General features: G+C 42.2%; 1 protein-coding gene across 1 annotated transcript in view; it reads left to right on the top strand.

Moving 5' to 3' along the window:
* The window catches only part of SNX24 (sorting nexin 24), a 560997-nt gene that overhangs the window by 271587 nt on the left and 269061 nt on the right, over positions 1-20349 (top strand). The window contains exon 3 of the mRNA XM_069226930.1: positions 1830-1934. Within this exon, the coding sequence (XP_069083031.1) occupies positions 1830-1934 (105 nt within the window). The remainder of the gene's footprint in view (positions 1-1829; positions 1935-20349) is intronic.

Raw genomic sequence — 20349 nt, 5'->3', positions numbered from 1 at the left:
GACAAGTATCAATTCTCATCTTGTTTCACTCGGGTTTTTGTTTGTGGCCGTGCTCTTGAGAATTCCCAAACCATGTTACTTATAAAGGCTCTGTGACTGTTTTCGGTAAGTCACTGTGTGAATTCTGTGGTATGTCAATAATTGTGTTTGTGGCTTTTTTAAAACCCTGGACATAGAACATGTAAAATGAAGTTCACATATATTGATCCTTTGTCTCAGTATATTTTAGCACTTTAAATGATACCAGATGAAATGCCATTTCTCAGCCTTTTCTGTTAAATATGTGTAAAAATAAATGATATCAGTGCATACTGGGTTGACCCCAAGTAGCTGGTGCAGATTTGTTTTAATCACATTTTTAAACTATTGTGTAAGCAGTGTATGATTAATGAAACACATTAACAGATATATTTGACAGCTTTCCATATACACTTATTAGTTTTACTGAAGGAGACCTACTTATACCCGCAAACCTATCTCCACGAGATGCCAAGTACAGTGTTGACTACAATGACCAATGGTAGCTGAAGATGTTTTCCACTCTGCTGATTTAAGGTAGTCTACGCTAGGGGGGAATATGCCAATACATTTACCCTCTTGCATTAAGTTCTTCAAGGTGTTCCCAGATTTGTTAATTCATTAGGTATGTGCTATGGCATTTACTTATGTATGTGGAGGTGTGGCAGTGGTTAGTTTTCACAAGTGTGACACTGACTATGTTTGGTTGTCAATCTCTTCTGAGTAGGTTCAGTGAGATTAGAGTCGACATTGTGTGCTTGTTTCCTCACAAGAAGGATGGTATATAATCCTGCTCAGTACTAGCTTGATGCTATGAAGACGAACTTCGGTTTTAGCTAAACAGATGGAGCAAAAAGGCAAGAGAGTGGCGCAACAGGTCACTCGTTTAAAGTAAACAGACTATCTGTTTAAATACTTCAGCCACCAGAAGGTGCTATTTCTCTGTTTCCCTTCCCCCAAAATACCTTCCTTATGCTCAGAGCTGCTTTAATCTTTATTTGTGTTTGAATTGGATTTTGCTTGAATTAGAATTACAAATGGTGAAGTAATACCACACATTTTCTTAGTAATTTTGACAGGTACAAACTGGCAGAATTTGTATGAGTTAAATACCACAAACACCAAGTTGTGCAGCTCGAAACGAGCATTATTGCCCATTCTGAGGTATGGAACTTGGAAAGGGAAGGTACCGTGATACCACACCCGGTCAATTATGCATTCTGAAGTATCAGAGTTTACTGAGAGTGCTGTTCACTCTAAAAATATATATATATATCTGGAGCAGTAAGAATGAGTCTGTTTGTTAAATATTTTCCACATCCAACAAGGACTTTCTTCTCTCTGTTAATTTTAATGGCTTTATGTCTGGGTTGGTGCAATCCATTTTATTCTGCAAAACACCAGTTTCATTTAGCCACATGATACTATAATGTAGTTCACTGCTTAATTAATGTGAAGGAAGGAGTGCCGGCAATTGAAGATCTGCTGAGAAACTGGTGGCAGAATACCTAGGCTGGTGGTTGTCTTGCTCTTGCAGGTTCCTGCTTTCTCCCTTCGTACCTGTTTTGCTTTCTTCCGTCTTTCCGATCTGCATCCTCAGATATCTGAGATGGAAACAAAGTGCTGGTCCCCAAGTATAAGTGCCAGAGCCCTCCCCCCCCCCCCAGCAACCACTGTCTCAAATTGAGCACTGATGTAGTTCCACATATATCCTAAATTTAGTTTATACTCAGCAGTTTTCATGTTATAGCTCTTTTTTTTTTTTTTTTTTTTACTAATAATTAAAATGAAATATTGTCTTATCCTTTTAGCTGAAGAAATTTATCAGAACGCCAGAAATTCCTTCAAAACATGTGAGAAACTGGGTTCCGAAGGTACTAGATCACCGACGGCAAGGCTTGGAGCAATACCTGCAGGTCAGTCTTTTGTGAGTTGATACGCTAAAAAAGATGGCCTCGCGCCATAAATTACTGAGCCCCACAATGCACATAGATATGGTAAGAGTTGGCAATCCAAACCACAGAGTGAGCTGTCCGAGAACGTGTAGATGTTTATCTGGCAGAGGGTGGCTACTGCTTCTGTATGCACCACATACAAGGCAGATGCTTATAAAATAACAATAAGATGGTATCTGATACCTGTCAGATTAAGATCACTATGGGGAGGTCGGATCTTTGGTGGCGAGGATGTGATGGACAAGGCACTTGCATTCATATGTGATTGTCTTGACGGCATCTTCATGACTTCTGTCAGATGTTGAAGAAGCGGCCAGTATCCAGGTGCCAGTAGGTCCGCTGGTGGTATTGCTGGGAGTGAGAGATGAAGAAGGGTTATTCTCTTTATCATCCACCACAAGCAAACTCATCTTCCAATAATTACTGGCGGACAAACTGACAGTCGCACACAGATTGAAAGCTCCTGGACACCGGACTTGGTGTCCTGGTGGACGAGTGCGTGTAATTGTTAAGCTATGGCTAAACTAGTAGCAACAGTGAAAGGCTGAATGTCCGGCTTCGAAAAGATCTGGACCCCCTTCCAGACTTGCACTAAGAGACAGGTATGACTAGTGTTGTCACACCACCCACCTCAGCTACTGTTGCCAGCAGGCATGAACCCATCACCATCAGTGCCCCCCTGCTCAGACTTAAAAGAAAGGTACGGATGTGAAGGGTAAGAAAGGCGCTGCTAAAGCTGGGCCAGTCGCAGCTAGTGGGCAAGCAGAAAATATACACTTTTATTGCCACATGTGATCCACTAATGTAGAAGCCTGAAAAGAAATAAAGATACTGATGGGTGCTACAGCTAGTATAATTATGCTTGTATTCAAAACAAAAGGAGCGCTACGCCCCTGGAAAATGATCATAGTTTACAATGATCAAATGTGATTCCTACTGAATGTTAAATAAAATTGTTAAAGAACAGAAGATGACCTGATACTACCTCGTTGTCCAAGGAAGGAGTATTAATTACGTGTGTAAAACTCTGTCACCTTTGAGCTTTAGTCCTTTTGTATATCAAGGTCAGTAAGTAGAATGGGAATTTATTTATTTTTAAATGGGTTCCCATCGTCTTTGGATGCAACCTTTCTCATCTATATGTTATGGATAAATACATCGTTTTTTGTCCAATTACAGCATGCTTAACTCGCTACTCAAATACCCTGCTGCAAAAAGACCTTGACCAAGGGAAAGCACTTAGGTACACAGACGGTACATAACGACAGCAAATAAATCTTGCCTGCCAGTTTTGCTTCTTGCAAAAAAGGTACATTGTTCCAAAGTGTTGACCTAGGGAGGACTAACACCGAACGATGATTTTTGATGCCGTGGAGTGACTTCGCCCCAATGTTGTCTCGCAGAATGGCTATGGGAAACTGAGTTTGGTCAGTTTTATGTATAACAAATAATAACAAATTAAAGAAAACTGCAAAATAGAGTACCACATGAGTGTTTGTGAGACATATTGAGAACTATACATTTTCCTTATCAGGATACCACATCTAGCATTTTCAGTTCGTTGCCCAGGGTGTGTTGCCAGTGGATTCTTTAAAGCAGTGTTAACTGTTTGTTATGCGACATGTTGAAGATGATTAACATTAACAAGATCTGTTGGGGGTGGTGGTCACTACTTTAACCAACTGACTTCCTTATTTTGTATTTCGCTTCTCTAGTCGGAAATCGACAGCAGTTTACTACTGAGTCAGCCCATGTACTTAGTTTGTGCTCAGAAAGATTCTAGGTTTTATTTTTAACTTGTTCGACTACTCATGTCGCTCCCTCTCAGTTCGTTGTTTTAACACATAATCATCGTAAAAAGGGATCTGAACTGTGTGATTTAGGGCCAGATGTAGCAAAGGTTTTTCCCCATTCTGTGTCTATGGGAAAAAGTGTTCATACATATGGCCCTTAATTCCTACTGCTCCTGTGGATTCACTTCTTGGCACGAATGTTGGCTGAAATTGACCTCTGCACTCAGGGGTGGACTTCCGGGTGCATTGACGCTGCGGTGCGCTGAGATCTTCCTGTAATGCAGCAGGACTAGGAGCTGCAGTCATTTTTAAATCTGAGATAAACTCTATTTTGCCCGAAAATTAAACGGATTCTGTTCTGCTACCCTGTACTACAACAGCGTTCTCCCAGGTAATCTACAATTCCATCCCCTTTTAACCTGATCTGGGAAATATTATTTCTTAAGCAGTCATTTATAATATTCACCAAAGTTGTATCCAGCGTTGTTCTATAGGATTAATATCCTGAGGGCAGCGCCACCACCACAACACCAGAGTCATAGCTTTGTCTCTTTTTGGTCTTGGTTTTTGAGAAAAGTTCATAGATATGTTAGTTGCTTCTGCTCAGCTCTCAAGTCTTTTAGCTTTCTGCACAGGTGGCCGACCATACTTTAGCTAACCAAAAACTACTGTTGCCTGACCTGAAAGAGATGTTTCGGTAATATCTCTCCAGAGCTTATTGCTTGCATATTTTCTGTTATCAGACTGTCATTTTCAGGTGTTTCTAGTTCTCATTCACATAGCAGAAAAAGACAACAACGAAAGGTGATCGACGTAAGAGGAAGGCAGTGACTCCTGTTGACTCTGATTAAAGTTCCATGCGCACATGATCTATGCAACTGAACTTAGACATTTCCACAGCTCCTTGCAGGTGTTTGAGACAGTTTTATGGTCCATTCTTTTTAAATGTTTGATTATGTTTGATTGTTTTTCTCTAACAGTATATGTGTTCTGCACTGTATCCCTATAGTATTGCCGCGCACATTGGGCTGAAAGTTTGTGCTTCTGTCCTGATAAGAGGCTCATATTGAGAGAAGGTATAGGGATTTTTGAGAAAACTAAAATCACAGGGTGAAAGATGGGATAACTTTTATTTCCTTCATCACAAACCTAACCCCAATGCTTGGTCTTAAATCCAGCACAGTGCTCTGGAATCTGCATGCTTGAATATTCTTATTGCTGTGAATAGGGAGGTGTTTGCAAACTTCAAAAGGCGAAACACATTAACCCCACTGTCAACACAGGGGATTCAACATTGTGAAATGCTTAACCATTAACAGCAGTAGTTAGGCTCATGATTGTCAATACACAGGGTCTCAAATCCCCTGTGAAATACGACATAGCTCTCAGGAGATGAACTTGTTAACCAAAGACATCCCTCGATTGAGTTTTAGGGACTTTCTGCAATCGTATTCATAGCTGCTGTTCTTCGAAGTTGAGTGGTGGCCTTGCTGGCCCAAAAATGTTTAGTGTGGTGAGAATCTATAAGAATGCTGAGGTGAGTTTTCCGGTCACCATACATTAGTGAATGCTGTGGAGGTCTTGTTTAAGTGCAGCATACACGAATGACACTCCAGACCAGTTTTTGTGTCGGTCTTCCCCCTGCTTTTCCAACAGTACTCTTATAGTGGGTAGAGATTTAACTCATTCCTGGACGACTTGCATCTGGATAAGTGAGCAGCCCAAACCACTGTCTCTGACACCACCAGAAGCCCTAATGACTAAGATACCCATCTCTGTTAATTCTGTGAAAAAGCAACTTAGCAAAGAGAGGCATCACACACATGATTCCAGTGTTCTTCTGGGCTACTCTAGAATATTTTCTTTCAGTCGGCCAAGTAGTGGCTGATGCCCATGCATTTGTTGTAATAGGTTCCAGAGTGCTTTCTGCTCATGCCTCAGTTATAATGGAATTAAATATTATCCCGCACACATGGAGCTGTTGACTAGCAAACTATTGTGATTCAAGACCACGGACATCATTACAGAATATTTCATGCTTGGTAATCCTCAGAACACACAATGGGAGCCCCTATGGGAGGCCTTGAAGGTTATGGTCCCAGGCAAGGTCATAGTTCTTTCGTCTCTACTTTAGGAGGACACTACCTTCAGGTGGTTGGACCTAGAGCAACAGCTCCAGCTACCTGAACAAGAGTACAAGTAGACCCTCCTTCCACATACTCTGACTCCTATGACCTATCAGAGGTCACCTGCCACTTGATACTTGAAATGTGGAATGCTGCCTCTTGTATACTAACCATAAAGGGAGCAAGGCCAGTAGATTGTTTGACTCCAGTCTTTGTAACCTGATTAGAGAGCGCAACTACTCATCTCTGAATCTGGCAGGATCGTTTCATGCACAGATTTTCATAGTGTTTTATTGGCCTCTGATGCCCTTTGCCACAGTCTCGGGCATCCTTTCTGAATGGGGTTACACTTTCAACAATCTCAGATGGGGACAGAGGTGTCCTAGAACAACCTATTACGCATGCCAAGGTGTGCTCTCCCATTAAGGATCTTACTAGTAACAAAGCTCCTAGCCTTGATTCCTCTCCCCCATTTAACCATAAAATACTTACCAATGTCCTAGCAGTGCCATTGGTTTTGCTCAATAATTCCTTCCTTGATATGTCCAGGTTGCTCCCACCATGCCAAAATCCAAAATCACCTTGAAAACCAAGGCTTACAAAGACTGTAATCATTACTGCTCCTAACACTCAAGAGCCTTCCAAGATTGTAATAGCAAAATATATTTGTATTTCTGGACCTCACATTTGGAGGTTTTGCTACTCCACTTGATTATACTGGGTCAGACTGCTTTCATAAAGTTCATCAGAAATATGTTAAGTGCAATATATTAACCCAATAGGTAAATGACTCCTTTTGATCTGCTGACCCTTGGACATGAAAAAGCGTTTGACCACGTTAATTGGCACTAAATACATTTAAGCCATCTTTGAGAGTATCCCTTTTCGAATTATGAAATCTGTGGAAGCACCATAGATCTCTGTTTTCACACAGATTTTGACTGCTGAAAATAGCCAAAATCTCTGTGTTAAAGTATGGGGAAGATGAGGAGTTACTGGGGGGAATCTTACCATTAATAACTAATTTCCCTGGCAATTTTGCATTTCTTAGTTTCCAACTCAAAATGGGCTCGATTTTCTTTGTCCCCAGAATCTGTTGGAAAATTGGGTTTGGCCCTAGGTTTATTAGTCTGATGCTGACCAGTTAACCATCAACACTGACACGTATCAGTAAATTTCTTTCATCCAGAATGATTCTGGCACGGGACACTCCCCATGATTGCCCAAATATCTCCCTAATCTTTGCACTCTTTGTCTCAGGCCATAGGGAAATCCTTCATGTCCAGGGCCTGTCACTTAATGACTGTCAGGCAAAAGTGGCACTATATTCTGGCAGCATCATATACCTTATGAGATAAAATAACTCCACAGACCCACAGAGAGTTCAGAGTTAAATTCAGGTACTGTCTCAATTGAATTAAGTGTTTAAGGTGAATTTACAGAAACAGAAAGCCCTGACAATTTCCATATTGAAGTGTATGGTTCATGGGGCTATCCCGAACTGTTGGTTTGTTGGGACTAAGCACAAAATAAAACACTCTATAAACATAATGTCCCAACCGACCTGGAACAATCCTGCACAAAATAAATATGGGTAGATGGGGATACTCTAGATTTCATGGATTTGGTAGAATTAACTGTAAATATGTATTTTCTCTTGAGATACCTTGTTCTGGATCACTCACTTCTTAAACATGTCCTGTCGCAAATAAAAAAATGAAACATGTGGATTCATTAACATCCAACAGTCTTCAGCGGGTCTCTCATGCGGGAACTTTATTGAGGCTTGGGAGCTTCTGGCCTGTGTAGCTATACCTTGCTAGTACAATGTAGATTTTCCTAGTGTTAATGACGGAAAGTCTTAATTTTATTAAAGACACGGAGGCGAGTATTATGCCTTCTTTTCTTGCTTTATTTAAAACAGCAGCAAAAAAGAAAAACTACAAATCCCATGAGCGTGGTGAATACCAGCCAATGGGAAACAAACAATAGTCCATAACCAATAACCAATGGATAACCACTTGAACCCTTATGACGTAACTGGACTACGAACAGCCCTCTTTTCTTGCGCTAAAATCAGCTGTTACGAAACAAAGGAAATATAGCTGCCAAAATTAACAGGGCCATGATGAAAGACAACAACTCAGTACAAAAGTTCATGAGACCAGGAAACTGCTGATGAAGGGAAGCACACTGATGATCCGCCAAACAGAGCAGAGGATATGGAGAAAACGCTGACGATGACGATCCCTCCGAACCATAGGAAATTGGTTTAAGTGGAAGGTTGAACCGCCGATGGCACTAAAGGGAGGGAAGATAAATAAAGAACAGTAGTTATCAGGAAAACAACGGGTGGGATAATACTCGCCTCCGTGTCTTTAATAAAATTAAGACTTTCCGTCATTAACACTAGGAAAATCTACATTTTATGACAAGACCGGAGGCTCTTATTATGCATGTTTAAAGCGAATTAATAACATTCATAATCGTATTATCAATTGGTTTACAATAAAATACTTTAAACACATTGTCATTGGACCAATCTGCAGATCTAAGAATGTCCTCCAGACGGGAACCCGCCCAGAAAGCTTTAGACGCCATTGCACCCCTGGAAGAATGGGCTCCAAATATGGAAGTGTCAATGCCAGCCAAAGACATAATCCACTTGACCCAACGAGCCAAAGTAGCTGCGGATACGGGCTTGTGAGGTTTTTGAAAGGAAATGAGCAATTGGGAGGAAGAGGACGTTCTTAGATGTGCAGTCATATTCTCATATGCTTTCAAACATTGTGCTACACACAATTTGGGATGATTAGGGAAATAAGGGTAAAACACAGATTGCAAGTTAGTTTTTGTTCTTCTAGAAATAGTAAATAATACTCCCGAAGGAGTAAACTGACGAGAAGAAATATCTAAAGCTTTGACATCAGAAATACGTTTAAGTGATACTAGGCACAATAACATGGCAAGTTTAGCCGATAACATCTTTAAAGAAAGAGCCGAGTTATCGGGCCAGGAAAGAAAGAAATTCAGTACAATGTTAACATCCCACAAAGTTCTATATTTGGGAAGAGGAGGATTAGAAAATTTTACTCCCTTTAAAAGTCGGCAAACAAGCGGGTGTTCCCCCGCTGGTCTTCCATTGATGAAACAGTGATTCGATGAGATGGCAGACCTGTACAGATTAATAGTACGGAACGCTTTGCCCTTGCTAGCCTCTGCTGCAAGGAAATTCACTAGGAAAGTAACATCTGCTGAAAGGGGATCGATGTGTTTTCCCAAACACCAGCTGTGCCATAAAGACCAGGCTGACTTGTATGCATTCCTAGTGCCGGGGGCCCAGGACTGTTTGATATATTCCGAAGCTTGTGACGAAATGCAAGGGAAAGACTGGAAATTCCCGAAATTTTCCAGGCTGACAGGGCAAGAAGGTTGTCGATAATGAGGTTGTGAGGTCGTTGAAGGGGATCTAGAAGAAGATCCGGGAAAGAAGGAATGAGAAAAGGAAAATCTATTGCTAGTTCCAGAAGAGTTGGAAACCAAATTTGGGATTGCCAAAAAGGAACGATAAGAATTAAGGTAGCTTGTTGACGTCGGGCTTGGGCAAGAACTCTGCTGATCATAACGAAGGGAGGGAAAGCGTACGAAAGGAACTTGGACCAGTCCTGAAGGAAAGCATCGCAGGCCAGAGCTGAGGGGTCCGGTCTCCAACTGTAAAAATGGGGAAGTTGTGTGTTGAGTCGTGACGCGAATAAATCTATCCCCATGGGACCCCATCTGTTTTGGAGAAATTGGAAAATTGCGGGGTGAAGCTTCCAGTCGCTTGAATCGTGAAGATGACGTGAATGCCAGTCGGCGATGGAGTTTAGAGATCCTGGAAGATACTCTGCTTGGACTGAGATTTGATTTGCGAGACAAAACTCCCAAAAACTTTTGGCCAGTTCTGCTAAGGGTTTGGATTTCGTACCCCCTAGATGGTTGATATAGCGGACCGCGGAAATGTTGTCCATCCTTAAAAGAATAGCGCAGCGTACCCTGTTCTTTGCTAGGCTTCTTATCGCAAAGGAGCCTGCAAGCATCTCTAAACAGTTGATATGCAATTTGGACTCCTTCGCAGACCATGGACCTCCAGTCGAGATTGGTCCACATCGGGCCCCCCAACCTGTTAGGCTTGCATCGGATTCTAATACAAGATCTGGGGCTGATGGAAAGATAGTCCTTCCGTTCCATGCATCTAAATGGTCTATCCACCATTGCAGTTCTATGCGGGAATCGTGATCTAGGGGAATAACGTCTGCGTAAGAAAGCCCTCTGCGGAGATGTTGAATCTTTAACCTTTGGAGAGCTCTGTAATGCAAAGGGCCTGGAAAAATGGCTTGAATGGACGAGGAGAGGAGACCGACGACCCGGGCAAGGGTTCTCAGGGAAATGGAAGCATGACGAAGAATTTGAAGAATCTCTGACTTTATGGACTTGATTTTTGCAGAAGGAAGAAGCAACGTGGCCGAAACTGAATTTATAAGGAAACCTAAGAATTCTATAGTTTGGGTAGGAAGAAGAATAGATTTCTCTTTGTTTATGATGAAGCCAAGGTCTGTCAAAAGAGAACAAGTGAGGTTGAGATGGGACGAGAGGAGATGAGGGGATTGATTCATGAGAATTATATCGTCTAGGTAAATAAGGAGTCTGACTCCTTGTGCTCTGAGGTGTGCAGTCACTGGCTTCATGAGCTTGGTGAAACACCATGGAGCTGACGACAGACCGAAAGGAAGAGATGTAAAGTGATAAAATTGGTCTAGCCACTGAAACTGAAGAAACTTCCTGTGTTCCGGGTGAATTGGGACTACCAGGTAAGCGTCCTGTAAATCCAAACGAACCATCCAGTCGTTTTGAAGAAGAGAATCTCTGAGATGGAGAATGGTTTCCATCTTGAAGTGGCGATAAACCACAAATTGATTGAACGACTTGAGATTGATCACCGGCCTCATTTTCTTGTTCTTCTTCTGAACTAAGAAAATGGAACTGGTGAAGCCTAGCGGATGAGGAAAAGTGGGGGCAATAGCTCTTTTTTGAAGGAGTATCTGAACTTCTGAGGAAATAAGAGCGGACATATCTGTAGAAAACCGTGGAAGAGATGGAGTCCCTGATTGTATTGGAGTGGAATAGAATTCCATTGTGTAACCTCGAACAGTATTGAGAACCCAAGGGTCTGAAGAAATCATTAGCCAATTTGGGAGAAAATGACAAAGCCGACCGCCCACATGGACGGAAGACGGAAAAGGAATTACCTGACTGGGTGGCATTTCTGTTGTTCCTGAAGCCTCTGTAACGGAAACCTCTGGTTCGTTGTGGATAAAACTGGGGCCTGAAGTCTTGGTAAGAAGAATTGTAGGATTGGTTACCACGGGAGCCTTGGTTGTAATATGAACGGCCGGCAAAGCGGCTCCTGCCTCTGCCGGCCCTGTTGAAAACCCGTTGGTGGAACATTTTCTTTAAGGATTGTTGCGCCTTGTCGATTGACGTAAAAGTTGCCACGTACTTGCCTAGTTCCTTGATAAAGTTATTGCCGAAAAGGCAACCTTCTGTGTTGGAAAGCGCTTGAAGTGAAGCCAAATGGACTAACTTGGGATCCAGTTTGAGCAAAATTCCTTTGCGGCGTTCTTGCGAAATCGCAGCATTTGCATTGCCTAACAGACATACAGCTCTTTGGACCCACAGCGAAAGTTCTTCGGGATCCATCGTGGAACCATCGATTCTGGCGGACTCCGCCATGTCAAAAATACGTGTGAGTGGTCCAATGATGTCTAATAATTTGTCTTGGCAAGAAGACCAGGCTTTATCTACCCCTTTCCTGGGGTCCTTGCCAAATTTAGTGAAAAAGGTGAGGATGGGTTGGTCGATAGAGGGAGTAACGGATGCCTTATGCTCTAGAGAGGGCCGAGGACACTCGGATTTAAGTTTGGAACGAGTTTGTTTATCTAAAGGACAAAATAACTTGGTTGAAATGTATTCTCCAACGTGAGGAGCCGGAAACCATTCAGTTGAGTTGGGATGCAATATGAACGAGGGATCAAACATAGGCAAACCTTCCGAGTCTAGCAGAGGAGTAATATTATCAGAAGACGTTTTAATTCTTTTAGGAGCAGGGGTCGAGTCACAATCGTCCTGATCAGATGGGTCAACATCTGAGTTCACATCTGGAACCTCGTCATCTGTGTCTGGAATGGAGGTGATGACTACAGGAGTCGAAATGTTCTTGGATTTTGTCTTGCATTTTTGAGCAATGCTCTCCGTGACTCTTTTCTCCTTAATTGGAGCCTTTTGAGGAGCCGCGTCCTCTGCCATGGGTGAGGGAACCTCACAAACTTTCTGCGCCAATTTATGAGAAGTAAGTGAAGGGCGCTGTCTGCATTCCCCTGCAGACTGGGCATTAAATGTATTATTAAACATTTTTAAAACGGAAGATTCCAGTGTCTTTGACAAATTATTCATTGAATTATTCACAGCTTGTTGAACTGTATTTTGAATAAAATGACTGATGTCTTGCTTAATAGCAGAAACCTCCTCAGGATCCTCCTGATGTGAGGTTGAACTGCCTGAATCCATGTTTGGAGCAAACTGGTTAATAAGGGGTTAATGAAAAAGAAAATGGAAACTAAGCCACAGCTCCGCCCCAGGGCGTGTTTAACTCTGCCTACTGAAATCCCTGATAACGTCGGCAGGACTGGAAGGGGATGACGTTTCCGGAAAAACTACTTGAGAAACGGTATGAATTTCCAACGTAGGAGCGGCGGTGAGCGAGGCAAACGCTGTGCGAATAACAGGAGGCAAAACGAGATAGAACCGTTCCTCGCGCGTCGTCGAGATAATGGCGCGCAGCGAGAAACGGTTAAATCCGTTAATGAAATTAGCGCGCGCCGGAGAGCGTGAAGGCACCACTGAAATGCGGCAACATGCCGACTAGGACAGACATGAAGTTAGTATCAAGTAAACATTACGCCGTGCGCATTAACCGTGAAAGTATTATACAATGTAAGAGAAAATAAAAAGTCGACTTAACTGGATTACGAGCAGCAAGAAAAGAGGGCTGTTCGTAGTCCAGTTACGTCATAAGGGTTCAAGTGGTTATCCATTGGTTATTGGTTATGGACTATTGTTTGTTTCCCATTGGCTGGTATTCACCACGCTCATGGGATTTGTAGTTTTTCTTTTTTGCTGCTGTTTTAAATAAAGCAAGAAAAGAAGGCATAATAAGAGCCTCCGGTCTTGTCATAAAATTGAGAATGGCACTGGAATGATCTGTCCTTAGGCTAGATAAAAAATGTATCACAATGGGACAGTCTGTGTCCCCATTCCTTTGGGTCATGATCAGATGGCTTTCTAAACCTCATGGGCCCCAGAAGTCACAAGAGATGCCCTCCACCCTGAGATACATGTTTTGTGAACCCTGTTAGCAGGCACCCAGGTCCTTAGCCCAGATCAATGAGACTGATGTTTTCAGAATTTATGAGCTGAAACGTCCTCATTGATTTGGCACTGGATCTGAAAGCTCCAAATGTACTCATCTTTCTTGCTACATTTACATCTACTGTATTTCCTTTGCTAATTTTCGTTCAGACATGCAAGCCCTGGTGATTTCAAAGTTGAACGGGGAGAATACCCTCTCTGCAAGCTTACTCACTGCCAAGCCAGCATGCGTGAAGCCTTTGTTTAATGCTGCTGCGCGTTTGGCAGTGGATGCTGAAAAACTGGATGACTTCATTCGCACTATGATTTCTTTGGAATGGCTTTCTTTGCACTTTTGGTTACTTTCCATATTGGCCAGCATTACTTTTAAGTTTCTTACATAGAGAAAACCTACTTACCTGGCAAAGAAACTCAAGCTTCCAGGGATTCAGAAAAATGCAGCAAGTCTTATGTGCAACTGGAAATTCTCTGACTCGTCACATATTTTAATTTGGCTTTCTCTACTGCTGTCCCATTTCATATTCACAGTGCCCCTATCCTCTTGTTTTATAAACTTTTCAAATGTACCTGTCTTCACTGGCTTCTCCTGTCTTTGGCACTGGCTAATTGGCTGATGGAGTGATCCAACTTTGATTCTAAACACTATTGTAATGTTTATTGTATTTTTTTATTTTATTTTTTTAACTGTGTTGTGGTTGATATTGTGTTCATTGTTTTTCAGTATACATTGGCTACTTGCCTTGTATGGAAGATGGCGGGTTTTATTGAGTGTATCAATAAATACAACATATACAAATGAAGCACTCCTAAATCCCAAAATGTTTACAAGGAGACACTCAAATGGTAAATAATGGATTACTTTAACCATCCTAATTTATAGTGAAATATTTTTGGACTCAATGACAATCTTTATGATCCATTCTGTTCATCTATATATTGCTAATGCAAATCATTAAAAAATGGAAGATTGAAAGTCACCCAAAAACAAGGCTATCATCTGTTAACATCACCGCAGAATTTAACAGGAGGCCTTCAAAAATGTATTTTTTTTATGCATCTGAGCCATCTGCCTCTCACCCCACTCCCTCCTGCTAACTCCTCCTTCTGCCTTCCCGCCCTCTTTGGGACTCCGGTTTAGAGAGAAACCCAACCCATTCTAGCAAGAGGAGGACAAGTCCTGACTCATGCCAGAGGAATAACTCAGCAACATCTTAGATTCTTAGTAGGGATGAAAAGCTTTGCCTCCTCCTCCTCTTGTCCGCGATTCATGTCCAATCCATAAGCGCCATTGTGCTCTACAGTTTTTATGCCAAGACTTTTCCTCACAATATCTTAAAATAGCTGTGTAAAAACGTTGTATCTGCTGCATCTTGTAAAATATCTCAAAATGCTATCGAAAGGCAGCTTTGCTGTTGACAGCCCGACTGAAGGAGACAAAATGTTTGTTGCCCTCCTTATGGATTGGGAAGAGTGTGTTAAATAATATTAATGGCCCGGAGTGCCCGCGCCTAACAGTGCCTTCCCAGGACAAGTGATTGTATTGATTGATACAGACTCGGTGTAATGGCGCAGATTATTCTGCTGATTTTATCGAAGCCTTTAACTAAGTTTGTTAGTGCACAAAGTATCTTTAAATAGATCGAGATGATGATGTAGATTAAGGGAAGCAGAGCGCCATCCGTCTTTTTTGATCTGTTAATAACTTAAATCCATCATGGCTTCTATCTGCAGCGCTCAGGCCCTCCCTTGCACACGTGTATGTGTTGGATAACCTACATTTCTACGTTTGAGGAGAAAAGGGAAGTCGGGGGGGGGGGGGGGGGGGGGTTACTAACCGGTCTACGAAAATGTAATCCTTTACTGCTTTGTTTTAAATTGTTAAATCCAATGTGCTAGTGAGGTACTCAAGGTTCTAATGTACGCATTTAAAACATCACATTTTTCTTTCAAATGCATCTTGCAAAGGTGAAAACACCCCCCAGACCATTGATGTATAAGCCCAATGGATAATTGCTCTGTTCAGAAAAGGTTTGCATTTCATTTTCTCCCTATTTCAAAAAAGGCTTTTTCATGCCTGTCTGCGTGTAGATTGCAAATACTGCCCCATGTTTTACAGGGACTTTTTATCCAGCTGCTTGAATGTTACCGAACACGTTTACTCCATTCGTCCGTGAATGATAGATTACTACTTTGCGATATTTGTGCGTGTTTTTTTGCAGTTGTGTGCATTCTCAGTTTAACATTTTTGCGACCCTAGGTGCAATGACATAATGCAAAGTGAGGGGGCCCTTGAGTCTCCCATAGCTCAAAGATATTCATTGGCCTTGGGCTGAATGGGGGCCCCCTGAGGTGTTGGGGCCCTTTCTGCACCGCAGAGGCCTGCTTTACACCCCTACCGAGGTCATTCTGAACCACGGGCACTCACAAACATTTTCCTGGGGGCCAAATGTTGGGTGTGTGATATGACCGAGGGCCGCCTTGATGGCAGCAGAGTGGCGGAGGAGGGTTTGGGGGGCTTGACGGTAAGGTGGGTGCAGGGGAAGAGAAGCATATACATCTAGTGGCTGAAATGCAGAATGTGAAACCAGAAAACCTGGGCTTAATTCTGGCCTCCCCAGTTTACCAAATTGTGTGATCCTACCCAATTGATTTCTTTTTAAACACATATAGGACTTTTCAATACAAGGCTTCAGGATGTGTGCTTTAGAAAACGTTCATCTGTGTTTGATTTAATGTTGTTCTTGTAAGATAGGAACTGAGGCTATCCAAAGTGTGCAGGTAACTGACGACTTTCGGTTCACATTTAGCTGTGTTCTCGGGGTGGGGGCTTAGGAGGGGATTTATGCTTCTACATTCAACTTTGAAAACTTTCATTTTTAAAACAAATACTTGGGTTCTGCATGTTAATGAAATACACTTGTTGAACTTTGAAGAGACGTTATTGTGTTTTTAGACGTTTGCTGCAAGTTGTCTTTAAAAATGAATGTGTTCCTACCGTTAAGCAGTGCAGGACACCCAAGTACTTTCTCTAATTTTAATTGTTTGCCTACTTAGATAACATCTTCTTAATGTTAGAGCGCAGTCGAGTACACAGCTTCCTTGTGCTGCTGTTGAGCAGGGGCCGCGTGTAGTGGTCAGGAGGGCCGCCCTATGAGTATCACTGTTCTCAAGCATCCATTTGGCCTCCAACCTATCTGTGTGGGAGGGTTCCACCTCAGCGCACAGCTGAGAGCTCTTCCACCCCCTCACCAAGGATGTGGTAACAAGGGGTGCTGCTTTGCCGTCAGTGGTTGGAATCCGGCATGGTTATTTATTCACCCTGGCTGCTTCCTACAGGTAGTTTCCTCCACCCTCTAAGCAGCCTTCTGTTGACTACACAAGAGACTGAGGAACTGGGCCAGTATTAGACCTACTTGTCTCGTTACTGCTCTGCCAGACCAGAAGTGGAGTAAAAAGGCAAGAGCTGGCCAAGAGCATGGCTTGCGGGACTGAGGAGTATTATTACTTTCTTCATTCCTGCCGATGCCAAGAGTACCCCTGTCGTCTGATACATTGGGCATCAACAGAGCATGAGAAGAGTGGTTGGAGGTGCCTCTCCCCTGCCCCTAAAAGGGGTCCCACACAAGAGCATCAATCCTCCCTGCTCTTTCTCTAGAGAGTGTAACAGCAGCAGAGGCTGTCTTTTCTCACTTTGGGGCCAGGAGGTAACGTGGCAGGCCCGGCCACTGCCATATTATGCAGCACAGCTAGCGTACTGGATGCCACCCTTGGCAGAGTGAACACCACTTTCAGGTTACTGGGCTTCGAATTAGAGTTTTTTGAAAGTCTAAAATTTGCCTTGATAATTGTGTCCAGTAATCTCTATTAGTTCTTATTTTCGTACCAGGAGCCAGGACTAGTTACTATCTTTATGGAAGGAAAGCCCAGAATACACTAGTTTCTTGACATTCATGCATAATTCTCTTGTTGTTCTTGACCTCTGTTGATGTCAACAAGACAGCGGTGTGGGTAACTTTCAGGCTCCAAGTGTACATTACGTGAATCAGATGAGTTGATTTGAGATTTCTGAGAGCGCGTCAATGTGGAATGTATGTTTATGATCCTTGCCTGTTGATAATATTGTTTGTGTCCATTGCAATTTATGGAAAATAATGAAGAAAAAAAATTTAAAATAAGAAAGAACAACTCTGACACTGGGCACAGACACAGGCAGTGCTCAATTTGTGCTTCTTGTTTCCGGTGCAAAGCACCGCCACTTATTTTTGAGGGCCAGTGCTTAGTCTTCTGCCCCAAGCATTTCTTGCAAACAAAAGACATGTGGGAAAGACAGAGGAAGAGAAAAACGAAAAAGCGTCACAATAGGAGAAAGCAGAAAGCTGCAAAAGTGAGCTGAAGGGGCAGGTAGTGGCTTTAAGTGGTTTGAAGAGGCCCGAGATGGCCTCAAGATTACGCTGCCTCAGGATTCCGTGTTCCTACATTTAATTGCACCAGCCGCATGTTTGCAAGGAGGGCGTTGAGCACCGGCACGTTTTTATTTACAAATTAACTGGACACAGGTACATGGAGACCAGAAGATACAGACTTTATTTCCAGGACAAGACTAAAACTGTAAAAAGCAGACTTAGAAACTGAAGAGAAGTAGGTGATACAGGCATACAGGAAATTGTGAACATTGCTACACTGGTGAGGCGGTGGTGACAGAGACAGCAGGGCCACACTAATGTTGGTACAGGAAGATAAACACGTTGACGAGAGACAAAGACATGTACAACAACAATGTGAGATACATATGCATGATCTGACATTGGGTTATACAAACGTTGGCTCTGGTATTGAAGGTCACAAAGTTTGGTACAGCAAAAGAACAGGACTTTCATAGGTACACGGAGCTACAGGCCAGACACTTAAGGGCACGCACTACCATCACTGTAACGTAAGAACCTTATGTTGGGTCCATACATCAGTATTACACATGTACGTTAGTAAGGATAGCACAGCCTTCCTAGCTCACAGCGATAACTGAGATATCTGCCAGCACCAAGAGCTTTGTGAATGACAAATATGCACTATAGAAACTATGTAACATAGTGTGATGCTTGTGTGATTATATTGGTCCCTGTGCTATGGTTAGTACTAAGTGAAAAAGCTTTCTTTGTCCTTTTCGCTTGGGGTTTACCTGGATCCAGCCTAATATTGTGTAGTATCTCTAAATGACAAGTACTATCATTATCGGTATTAGAACAGCTGTGAGATCTCGGATACCCTGTGAAAGTCTTAATTCTGCGATGACGTTGATAATTGATTCTTAGCCGCATCGCTGTCATTTTCTGGTGTACAGTTGTTGTTTCTTAAAAGTTTCCACACAATGGATAACAATGGCATGTTTGTCCTTGTAGAGTCAATTTCAAAATTTAAATCCGTTCATTCCATAAAGTCATTATAAAACATGACACTCAAAAACATTGGCAAAACAAAATGGCAACATAAAAAGGTACTATATTTCTGTACTGTGAAACGTTTTCAACTATGCACAAATAATGAACTTATAAGGAGGCATAGTCATATAAGAAGAAAGCAAAGGATAGAACAAGCTGTGTAGCATCAACAAAACAATAAACATAGATGGCGCCACCAGGTGGAGTGGTGAATAAAAAAATGTAAACAAGTGCAGAAACGCTTTTTAAAAATAGAGCAGTCTGACAGCAAATGGGAGCTGATCCCAAAAAAAAATTTTTTTTAATTTTTTTTGAAGGACTACTACAAAAGGCATCAAGGAGCTAGTGGGGGAGAAGTCATTGCAGGCCTGAGGAAATAAAAAGCAAGAAAGGCAGGGTTGCTAAAATTAATAGATGAGCTGGGGCCGGCAGGGCGGGAGTAACACAGAGCGAGCTGTGGGACAGATATTTGAGAGAGGAGCCAGCACACTAAGTAGAGAATAAGAAAATTCACTATCATGGAATGCTGAGAGAAAAATATAAAAGCAGTTCCTTAACGTGAGAAGTGGAAGGATACACGTCATCCAATCAAAAGTATGGTGAAAAGCTGTACTACAGTAGATCGATAGGCACAAGAAGAAGGAAAGCTGTTGAGTAAGATGCAAGCAAATGGTAGCGACAAGAAAGCCAACAAGTGAGGAGCCCACTATAAGTTTTGCTATAGCCCAAAATACGTCTTTCGACAACAAAATGCTAAAATCTGTCTGTTGGCGAGTTCTAAAAAAGATAACATTTTTCCAGATCAAGGCTTCTCTTTCAACCTGTGTGGCTAAGGCTATTGCTCTTGCTGTGGTGGGGTAGAAGGCCATCAGTTACTGAGGCCACCACTCGGTGTAACCACACACTCTGAAGCACTTAAGCAGATACACCGCTGGTGGCGGAAATCTCACAAGGCCATCACCATATTTTCCAGCCCTTATTCTCTTTCATTTTTGTTATGCCAGTTTGAGTGGCTAACTAAGTATTAGTGTGAGGAGGCATTTGATGGGAACCCATCATTTATGTGCAGTGGAAAATTTGAACTTGGTGTATGCTGGTGAAATATCTAAGATCAGGTTTCACAGTAAGGAGGACTCTTGGAGAAATGGTAGAGAAGGGATAGGGCTATAATGTGATGCTTTTCTAAAAAAAAAAAAAACATGTCTATAAAATTGTGCTTTACAATGCTTCTTATAATCAAAGTTATTCCAGGGCTGAGTAATATTTTAATTTTTTCATAGACTTCTTCCTCGTGGAATATAAAATGATTTACTTATTGGGACGTTTTATGTCTCTTTTCAGTTACTTCGGAGCGCTTGAAGGGGGTGAAGACAATGCAACATTACGATAGAGTCCACACCTCTTTCCAAAGTTCTTTGATTTGGGATGAGGTTAATTCATAAGCGTGTATCAATATTTTGGTTTTTTTTTCAGGAGATTCAAAAGTTGGGTTCAGATGCTACCAATGTACGTGCCGTGATTTTAGGTATTCCTACATGGTTTTGTTTAACGCCCA

This window comes from Pleurodeles waltl, chromosome 1_1, assembly GCF_031143425.1.
Source record: "Pleurodeles waltl isolate 20211129_DDA chromosome 1_1, aPleWal1.hap1.20221129, whole genome shotgun sequence".
In the NCBI taxonomy this organism is placed as follows: domain Eukaryota; kingdom Metazoa; phylum Chordata; class Amphibia; order Caudata; family Salamandridae; genus Pleurodeles; species Pleurodeles waltl.
Note: the sequence above shows the minus strand (reverse complement) of the source record. Positions and strands in the feature narration are given on the sequence as shown.